Source organism: Maniola jurtina, chromosome 26, assembly GCF_905333055.1.
Source record: "Maniola jurtina chromosome 26, ilManJurt1.1, whole genome shotgun sequence".
Lineage (NCBI taxonomy): Eukaryota > Metazoa > Arthropoda > Insecta > Lepidoptera > Nymphalidae > Maniola > Maniola jurtina.
Genome location: NC_060054.1, coordinates 5,187,849 through 5,198,133, shown reverse-complemented (window position 1 = coordinate 5,198,133; position 10,285 = coordinate 5,187,849). Strand labels below are relative to the sequence as shown.

At 39.2% G+C, this 10,285-nt stretch overlaps 1 protein-coding gene and 1 pseudogene across 1 annotated transcript; one reads left to right on the top strand and one right to left on the bottom strand.

The window, feature by feature from the left end:
- The first annotated feature begins 3,472 nt into the window (after positions 1-3,472).
- Positions 3,473-4,104, top strand: LOC123878450 (annotated as a pseudogene).
- A 1,361-nt stretch (positions 4,105-5,465) lies between these two features.
- Positions 5,466-7,572, bottom strand: LOC123878897. The gene is made up of 2 exons (XM_045926274.1): positions 7,153-7,572; positions 5,466-6,057 (listed from the first exon to the last, which is right to left on the bottom strand). The coding sequence occupies exons 1-2, from the start codon at positions 7,292-7,294 to the stop codon at positions 5,483-5,485; spliced, it is 717 nt and encodes a 238-aa protein (XP_045782230.1). The 5' UTR covers positions 7,295-7,572; the 3' UTR covers positions 5,466-5,482.
- Between the last annotated feature and the right edge of the window lie 2,713 nt (positions 7,573-10,285).

Genomic DNA, 10,285 nt, shown 5'->3' with positions numbered 1-10,285 from the left:
ACGAATTTGTACATCTTCCGGAAAATTTGAAACAGTTTCCCCCAAGTTCTTGAAAAAGTCAACTATTTTGTGTGATTCATTTTTATTGGCACTGTATTTTTTTTCTAAATACTCTTGCAATAACGAGTGTGTCGGTGAGAGCTGTGGTGGAGTATCTAAAGTTCTACAATTTCTTTTATAAGGACGAGGTGAACTGTCTTCTAAAGAACCAGGACGATTTCCTATAGTGCTTTGAGAAGTACCAGCAGTACTTGAACCAGGGCTATCACGGCTATGAATATCATCTAAAAGACTATTATCCTCATTACTTGAGTCTTGGGTAACATTATTCGGTGGAAAATTTGAAAAAGTTTCATCCTCGTTGCTAATATAGGGGTTAAGGAATGACAATAAATCTTCATATTTTGGTTTCTTAATATTAGTGGCAGCTTGTCCACTTTTTGTTTTCCTTAACTTTTTAGCGCGTCTATAATTGTCTCTTATTCGTCTCCATCTTTCTCTGCAAGTTGTAGCTGTGGAAGAAAAAAATAGGTATTAGTGAAGTTAAAACATAAAGCATAAATAGGCTGATAATCATGCCATTAGGATCAGTCAAAAGATGTAAGATGTTTGAACCAAATTGCTTTTTTTGTTTCAGATATTTGGCAACAGGAAATTCAATGAAGTCATTAGCCACTACTTTTCGACTTGGTGAATCAACTGTTAGACAAATTATTTACGAGGCATGTACAGCCATATTTAAGAAGCTGTCATCTAATGTCATGCCCGTACCGACAGACGCAGACTGGAAACGTAAAGAACAGCGTTTTAGAAGCCAATGGAACTTTCCAAATTGCATTGGGGCACTGGATGGAAAGCATGTTATTATTGAAGTACCACCGAATAGCGGTTCCCTTTATTTTTCTTACAAAAAAACATTTACTATAGTTTTATTGGCCTTAGTCGATGCGGACTACCGTTTTACAGTCATCGATGTTGGTGCATTGGGTAAAAATTCTGATAGCCAAATACTCATTAACTCTAATTTTGGCAAAGCTTTAATCGATGGACAGTTAAAGGAGATCATTATTTTTGGGCCTTTTCTGAAAGTGCCGGCCAACGAAAAAAAATGGTACGGATCGTTAGAACTAGCCATTTGGAGTAATAGTTAATATGGCAGAAAAGTTGTAGGATTGTTCTGAACCAAGATATACAGGGTCGAAGATTCGTCATTTTCATACATTTTATTGATTTCTAAAAGTGCTGGGAAACATAAAATAATGTTAGATATTGCTAGAACTAATGATTTGAAGCAATTGTCATTATGACGCGAAGGCTGTGGGGCCATTATATGTCGTGTTATACAAGGTATACAAAAAATGAATATACTTTGTATAATTAATTGTAACCGATTTTATGATTTTGTTACTGTTTTGATTGTTTTATACGAATATGAATACACGTACAATTATTTTGACTCCCACGAAGTGCTGGATCAGCTGCAATGTGGACAAAATTCGTTTATACATATCTGGATTGTATGCGGCCTTGTAATACTAGGTGATCTCATCCAGCCATCTCCCAAACTTCTGCCACTGGGATATCTCCGGCGAGCTCTGTGATGAATGCACCATTTGGTTATAAGTACTGTTCACCATAGTAACTACGGGCCTTCTTCAGTCGATAGCTGCCCAAAGCAACTTGCGTCGATTCTTCTGTGAATCTAGGAAAGTCATTGAACGGAGGATGTCGGCTTCCATAGCCTAGAAATGAGCTCTTCTTCTATTATAATTATTGTGTGTGATAACAAGTTCTGCTAAACTGTTTTGCGCATTGACGAGTTCATGGATTTTGTCAAGGAAATCACGTCGGTAGTACACGTTATTGTCTATCAGAACATGATAGCTGTTTAGCGATGTTACCGCGATCCTGAAATAATCGATCACGTTACTTAATGCCCGGTCACTCTGATCAATCCTGAGCAAACGAAAATCTCTTTTAAAGCAATTGTTCATCACTTCCACCATCCAGCGGTAAATGTTAACAAGCTTAGATTTATTGGTTTGGTCAGTAATTAGCTGGGTTTCATTTAAATGTTTTGTTTCTAGCATTTGTGTCACATAACCGCATGCCTCAAGAAAGAAAGGCTATCTATAAAGGGCATGTACAGACAGATACAGGCATGTACATATATCTTCAGAAAAGCACTAATTACTTTTTCCAGTGAAAATCATACCCTAACCACAAGTTCCGAAACCACTAAAAGCCTTTATATTTGTTGCGATGGAACAATAATCTACACGCTGCAGCAACTTTTAAATGAAACCTTAAATGATATAGAAGATTTTTACTGGATTTTTATCTTAGTCCATGGTTTTAGAGATACCATAAACAATCTTGAGGTAATCTTTCTTTCTTGAGGTGTGCGGTTATGTAGCACAAATGCCAGTAACAAAACATCAGTACAAAACCCAGCTAACTACTGACCAAGCCAATAAATCTAGACTTTTTACCATTTGCTGCTGGATAATGTAAATGATTAACGACCGCTTTGGAAGAGATTTTTGTTTACTCAGGGTTATTCAGGATTTGTAACCGGACATTAAGTAACATGATCGATAATTTCAGGATTTTGTCAGCATTGCTGAACGGCTATCATGTTCTGATAGACAACAACGTGCATGCACGTGATTTTCTTGACGTAATCCATGAACGGTCAGTGAGCAAAACAGTTCAGCAGAACTAGTTATCACAAACAATATGTAATTATAATAGAAGGAGAGCTCATTTTCAGGCTATGGAAGCCGACATCCTCCATTCAATGACTTTCCTAGATTCACAGAAGAATTGACGCAGGTTGCTTTGGGCAGCTATCGACTGAAGCAAGCCCGTAGTTACTATGGTGAACAGTACGTATAACCAAATGGTGCATTCATCACAGAGCTCGCCGGAGATATCCCAATTCAAAGTGGCAGAAGTTTGGGAGATGGCTGGATGAGATCACCTAGTATTACAAGGTCGCATACAATCCAGGTATGTATAAACGAATTTTGTCCACATTGCAGCTGATCCAGCACTTCGTGGGAGTCAAAATAATTGTACGTGTATTCATATTCGTATAAAACAATCAAAACAGTAACAAAATCATAAAATCGGTTACAATTAATTATACAAAGTATATTCATTTTTTGTATACCTTGTATAACACGACATATAATGGCCCCACAGCCTTCGCGTCATAATGACAATTGCTTCAAATCATTAGTTCTAGCAATATCTAACATTATTTTATGTTTCCCAGCACTTTTAGAAATCAATAAAATGTATGAAAATGACGAATCTTCGACCCTGTATATCTTGGTTCAGAACAATCCTACAACTTTTCTGCCATATTAACTATTACTCCAAATGGCTAGTTCTAACGATCCGTACCATTTTTTTTCGTTGGCCGGCACTTTCAGAAAAGGCCCAAAAATGTATGGAGCTAGAATGATCTCCTTTGCCTGCTGATCGTTTAATACCGGGTACAGACATAAAGTTACCACATGTCATCGTTGGAGACGAAGCTTTTCCATTAACCAGACATTTGATGAGACCATATCCAGCAAATCAGTTGACAAATGACGAAGATAAGAAAGCTTTTAATTATAGGCTGAGTAGAGCTAGGCGTGTGAGCGAAAATGCTTTTGGTCTATTAGTGAAAAAGTTTAGAGTATACGAAAGACGTTTTTCGTTATTGCCGAAACATGTCAATGTTATTATATTAGCCACTTGTTGTTTGCACAATTTGCTGCGAAACGACATTTGCTACTGGTCTGAAGAGGAAGCTCAGAGAAATGTGGTAGCAGAAGCCATAACAGATTTGCCATATATTGGAGGCCATGCAGCACTAGACGCAATGTGTGTCCGTGATCAATTTAAAAGATATTTCGTATCCCCAACTGGTACTGTTGAGTGGCAGTCGAGGGTTATTAGAAGAGGTATGCGAAGAAACTAATATCTTGACACTAAAGTGATTTAAGCGATACTACCCGCTTACTTATAAAAAAACCTGGCCAAGTGCGAGTCGGACTCGCATATGACGGGTTTCTCTTTCTCATTTTAAGTTAATTCATTAACACGTTGTATTTGTATATTATACATATTACTTGGTCTAAATACTTTGTGATTTTCAAAAATGTGATTATTATTACATCACTATACAAGTGCGTTATGATAGTAATAACATAAGAAATGAATATATGACAGTGTTTACTTACCAGATTCTTTCATTATGTCCCCTATTTCCTTCCAAATATTATCTCTTCTTTGTTGATCATTGTAACGAGGATCTTGCAAATCATAAAGTTCTTTGTATCCTTGAACTAAATTAATCAAAAGTTCTTCATTCATTTTTCTGAACACCAAAGGAACACGAAAGTACCAAAAAATGCAAATATCGTAAAATGAACACGTCTGCGCGTGCACACCAATCCGCTTGCTATATAGCACACTGTTGACGGGGCGCAGCGGGGCGGGGCGGGCCGCATCGCACTGACGGAAATCCGCCGCGCAATAATGCGAGCCGCTGCGGCCCGACACAGTGTGCGTTATTTCATACAATTTGTATTGAAGCAATTTGAGCGGATTTTTGCGCTCCGCCCCAGCACGCTGCGGCCCGGCATAATGTGCTCAATCCTTTAAGGTGCGGCGTCTATCCCACTTTTACCCTACACACGTCAAACTTATAACACCCCTCTTTTTGGGTCGGGGGTTAAAAAGACTTAATCAAATTATATCCTATCCATACTAATATTATAAATGCGAAAGTGTGTCTGTCTGTCTGTCTGTCTGTCTGCTACGTTTTCACGGCCCAACCGCTGAACCGATTTTGATGAAATTTGGTACAGACATGGGCTACATCCCGGGGAAGGACATAGGCTACTTTTTATCCCGGAAAATCAAAGAGTTCCTGCGGGATTTAAAAACCGAAATCCAGGCGGGCGAAGCCGCGGGCATCCTCTAGTACCTAATAATTTAGAAATATTGATACCGCTAATCCTAAGTACTTGTTCACGTTGGAAAGCGCGGGCGCGGCGGCGGGTGCGGGCCCGGAGAAGTGGCGAGTTCGTGTTCACATTAGCCGCCAGGCGTTTGCGCGAGTGTGACGTGTTGTCAGAGATTGTAAACATGGACGACGATCTTTTATTTTTAACCGAAAATTCATATCTAAAGTGGGAGATGTTAAAAATTAGAATTGGTGTGCACGAAATTAATAAAGAAAGAGAACAGTATGGTGAATTTCATACTTTATATAGTAATTTGAGAGAACATCCTTCAAGATTTTTTGGATATACCAGGATGACAGTCAACTGTTTTGATTACATATTGGATTCAATAAGGAGTGAGATTTCAAAAGTAGACACAAATTTTCATAAAAGCATAAAACCCGAAGAAAGACTATTTGTAACTATAAGGTGAGTTAAAAAAAAAAAGAATTTTCGTAGTTAATTATATTTAAAGTTTAATTTCCATAATTTGATGTGTTATATTCGTAACTATTGTAACTATGGTAAGCCTGGGACGTGAAACTATTCATTTCATTCATAACAACTTCTGTAATTTTGTTTCTCGTACGTAATTTTTGCATAGGAGTAAACTCCTTCATGTACGGCAACAGACTTTTAAAAAATAACAGGTCTTCGCAATCTTGTTCTTGCCTTTCGCTGCTTTGCGACAGTTTAATTTGTAATAATTCCAACTTTTTCTTCTCTAATTCCATGAATTCCTGTCTTACATCTTGTGCACATTTACGTTTGGTGCTCGTATATTGTGTACTTGTAGATGAACCAGCTATTGACTGGGGAGTTGGGGACCGTTCATTATTATCACTACAGTTTCCATCAGCAGTTTCATCTAAATTGCCTTCATTTAATTCTGGGGTAACGTCATCTTTTATAAACTGCATCATTTGAAAATATGGCCACATTGAAGTGTTTTGATCAGTTCCAGCATCTCCAGAACGAGAAACCGGAATTTTTTTAAACTCTTTCATAAATTGGTCCCGAATATTCTTCCATTTTTTTCTTAAAGCCTTTTCTATAAAAATTAAATATTGTTTAGTGTTGATGCCTTATATAATTTTAGTAGGTATATAAAGTAATTAGTATAGATATATTTAAATTTTACGTAATAATTGTATTTTTTTTATATGTTTCAGATATCTTTCCACTGGGTTGGCATTTCGATCTTTGGCTTATAGCTTTCGTTTGGGTGTTAGTACAGTGTCTGAGATTGTTTATAGTACCTGTGAAGCTATTTGGAAAAAAAATTTGAATGTCCACATGCCACTGCCATCTGAAGACCAGCTTAAGCATATTTCTTCAGATTTTGAGAAAATGTAGAACTTTCCTAACTGCATTGGCAGCTTAGATGGTAAACATTGTAGAATTAAACGACCTAAACGATCAGGATCGGCATTTTTTAACTACAAGCATTATTTCTCTATTGTTTTGCAAGCTGTGGCTGATGCGAACAAAAGATTTTTAACTATTGAAGTGGGAGGTAGAGGAAAGCATAGCGACGGCGGTACATTCAACGCCTCGTCCCTGAACCGGTTACTCGAAAGAGGCGCATTCAATATTCCAGAACCAAGAACATTACCCAATTCTAATATTACAGCTCCATATGTTATAGTAGCCGATGAAGCTTATCCTCTTAAAGAGTATCTTATGCGTCCATATCCACAAAGAACATTGAATCAAGAGAGAGAACATTTTAATAATAGATTGTCAAGAGCGAGAAAAACCGTGGAGTGTGCATTTGGAATTTTATGCAATAAATGGCGAGTTTTGTTAAAACCTATTGAAACTGATGTTAAACATGCACGCCTGATTATCAAAACCGCTTGCTTATTGCATAATATTGTAATTGATATAGATGGTTACAATTTCAATGATGAGTTAACAACTGAAACTCAGCACCAAAGGCGACAAACTGGAAGAAACAACAATCCATCAAATCGAGCTAAACAAATTCGGAGTTTATTCACGAAATATTTTTGGGAGAACAATCGTTTAATATATACGTCGCCATCTTTGTAATATATTTTTGTATCTTTTGTAGTCTGTCATAATATTCCTTTAGAAAAATAAAAAGTTAAAAATAGGTACCCACAATATTTCATTTACTCACCCTCCATTTCAGGAAACAATTCCGCAATTTCCTTCCATAGCTTATTGAGAATATTTCTGTTCATATGATGCCTGTGTTTGCTTTGCCAAATCGGAGTTCTAGCCTGAACAGCACTAATAAACTCTTCTGTATTGAAAGACATGATGGAGACGTGCTACCGTTTCTAGCGACAAGTTCATACTGGTTGAACTTACCTGACGTCGCGAGTGAATCGCGCGCTCCGCCGCTAGTTCGACGTAAACACACACAAACATCTCACGCGTTTGATATTGCCGCGAGCGGCGCGCGCGCGCCAGTCGCTAGCTTGCCCGCTACTTAGACCGCACGTGCGTTTCGTATGTGAACACTTGGATATTACGCCATATGTTTGATATTTCGTGACCGCGCCCGCCACCGCGCCCGCGAGTCAACGTGAATGACTACTAAATCCCGAAGTAAAGGCAGCATTAACAGAGCCTCTAGTAAAACGGGATTTTGCTATATTTCACAGACAGAAGCAGATCGGGATAACATTGTCTGCTCTTGGCAAATCGGTAGACTCGATAGTAAACGACCCCGATAAGAATTTACAAAACATTGAAATATAATCAGCCTTATTAAGACCGATGAGCGATGCCTGTCGCATTTTATGCGACTTGTATCAACTTGAAACCAAGAGGAGAAGAACACATATAATAAATTCAATTCAATAAATAATAAGATGAAAGACATAGTTATTTTTTTATTTTTTTTAATACACAGGAAATGCCTAACGCATACCCTTCCGTCCGGGGAAACGGAGAGGTTGTGTGGGGCTTGCACCCCCTAAAACCTGAGTTTGTTCCTCAATGGACTGGCGGTTGCGCGGGTATCACTAAGGTAGTATTCTCCGCACTCCCGCCAGGTCTTGACCCGCCGCCAAGCGGACGGGTCCCATCGCTAGGCTGGCTGCTACCAGTTCCGTCTCAGAAGCGCACCCGGAACACGGCGCGCTACCTCCTGACCTGGTTATACATATATCGGTTGACGAACGCCCCTTACGCCCGTGAACCGCAGGTCGGCAACTCATGGAGGCCGGAGGTCGTCATTTGCCCTTCGGCGCCCGCTGCGTCTCCTTCGAGAGGGATCCACCACCGAAATTTCCCTCTCACGTTCTGCCGCCTCCTTTGCAGACATCACCTCCTCGCAAAAGGAGGCAGCGGCAAGACATAGTTATGGACGCAGTGCCAGGGAAGTATCTTTTTAATAATAATAATAATAATAATAATTTTTATTTCAGGCAATATAAGTCACAAGACAACCCATAACAAACAAAGAGAAAAAACACAAAATAATATACAGCTTAATGTAGATATACATAGTATATAAACTAATCTAAATAAAGCTGTTGTTGTCGCACCGATGCAGGTTTGACCAATTTTTAGAAAAAGGATTACTCAGATCTTCGTTAACAGCACACAAGATGGAGTTAGTACTGTGTCTTAGTCTTTCCCAGAAGGAAGCCGTCCTCGCTCTGAGTATGGCGAAGAAGTCAGGGACCCTCGCCGCAGCAAACATGGCTTTAGCACTGCAGAAACGCGGATGCTTCATTAGGATGCGGAAGGCGTTGTTATATTGTATCCTAAGCGCATTATAGCTGCGCTTGGTAAACTTTGTCCACAGTTGACATGTGTAAAAACATTGACAAAAAGCTTTAAATAACGTCACCTTCACGTCATCGGAGCAACGCGCGAATCTGCGCGCTATCATGTTAGCCCGCACCGAGAGAGCCCTGCGCTCCCTCTCCATATCTTTATCATCCTTTATGTCATCTGTTAGAATATGACCCAGGTATTTAAAGCTCTTAACAACCCGAACTGACGACCCATTCAAAAATACCGGCGGAACGGTCTCCGGACCCTTACCCGCTTTGAAAATGAGCATTTCGGTTTTCGCTACATTGTATTTGAGGCCATGTTCTTTAGCGAACTGGTCACAAATACTGAGCAGTTTTCTAAGCCCGTTTATTGAGGGGCTGAGAAGCACCATGTCGTCAGCGTAGCTTAAATTGTTAACGCAGACGTTACCAATATGGCAACCGACTTTGGTACTTCTCAATCTCCCAATAAGGTCATTGATGTAGAGGTTAAATATGTAGATCCGGAGACGTCAGCCCTCCTTGACGTACGCCACACTCTAGCCTATATTCACTAGAGAGTGCGTCGCCCCATTTTACGTAGTTGGTTTGATTTTCGTACCAAAATCTCCACAAGTTCATTAATTTGTTCGGTACAAGACCATCTAGTTTACGCCATAATATTTTGTAGTTAACGAGGTCAAATGCCCGGCTTAGGTCTAGAAAGCATGCATATACTGAAGTATCCCTATTAACATAATAGTTCACAGTATATTTGAGACTTAAAATGGCTGAATCTGTAGAGAGTCCAGCACGAAAACCAAACTGAGCATCGTCAATATTAAAGTTCCCAGTCAGTTCGGGTTGTAAGAGCCTTTCCAGTATTTTTCCGACAATAGTGCCTAACGATATGGGTCTATAGTTGGTAAGATTAGACAGATCGCCGGTTCTATTTTTTACGATGGGGGCTACTATCGTTTTCATGAGGCCCTTTGGTAAGTAGCTGTGCTTTAAGCATAACTTAAATATAATGGACAGGACCCGATAAACTTCATCACTGGCATAGAGTATGTGCTCAATGCTGAGGCCATCGTGTCCCGGAGATTTCCCACGTTTTATACATCTTACAGTTTTCGCAATGTTATCAGGAGTAAAAATATTATTTAGATCGCCAGATGACTTTTTCTGTAAGGTTGTATCGGAGGCAATGGCCACAGCATTTTCCTCACCACCTACTTCCATGGGTTGGACTTTAAAATGATTAGCAAACATGTCAGCGATTCTGTTCGGGTCCTGTTCATTATTCACCGATACAGGTAGGACATCTTTATGTTGAAGGCTTTTAGTGGCTTTCCAGAATTTTGGAAAGTTCTTTTTATCCCTATTTTCAGCTATTATATCCATCTTTATCATTTCTTCATTTCTTTGGCACCATTTTAATTTGCTTTTAAATACTTTTCTAAATTTTAACATATTTTCATATATAAGTCCATGGCTAGGTTTACCAGCGTCAATCCACCATCTAAAATAAAGTCGAGC

Bases quoted from the DNA above. Each gene is read 5' to 3' on its own strand.
- LOC123878897 (XM_045926274.1), bottom strand. From the start codon at position 7,294: ATGTCTTTCAATACAGAAGAGTTTATTAGTGCTGTTCAGGCTAGAACT. The intron at 6,058-7,152 runs GTGAGTAAATGA...TAATTTTTATAG, and splicing joins ATTGTTTCCTGAAATGGAGG to AAAAGGCTTTAAGAAAAAAA.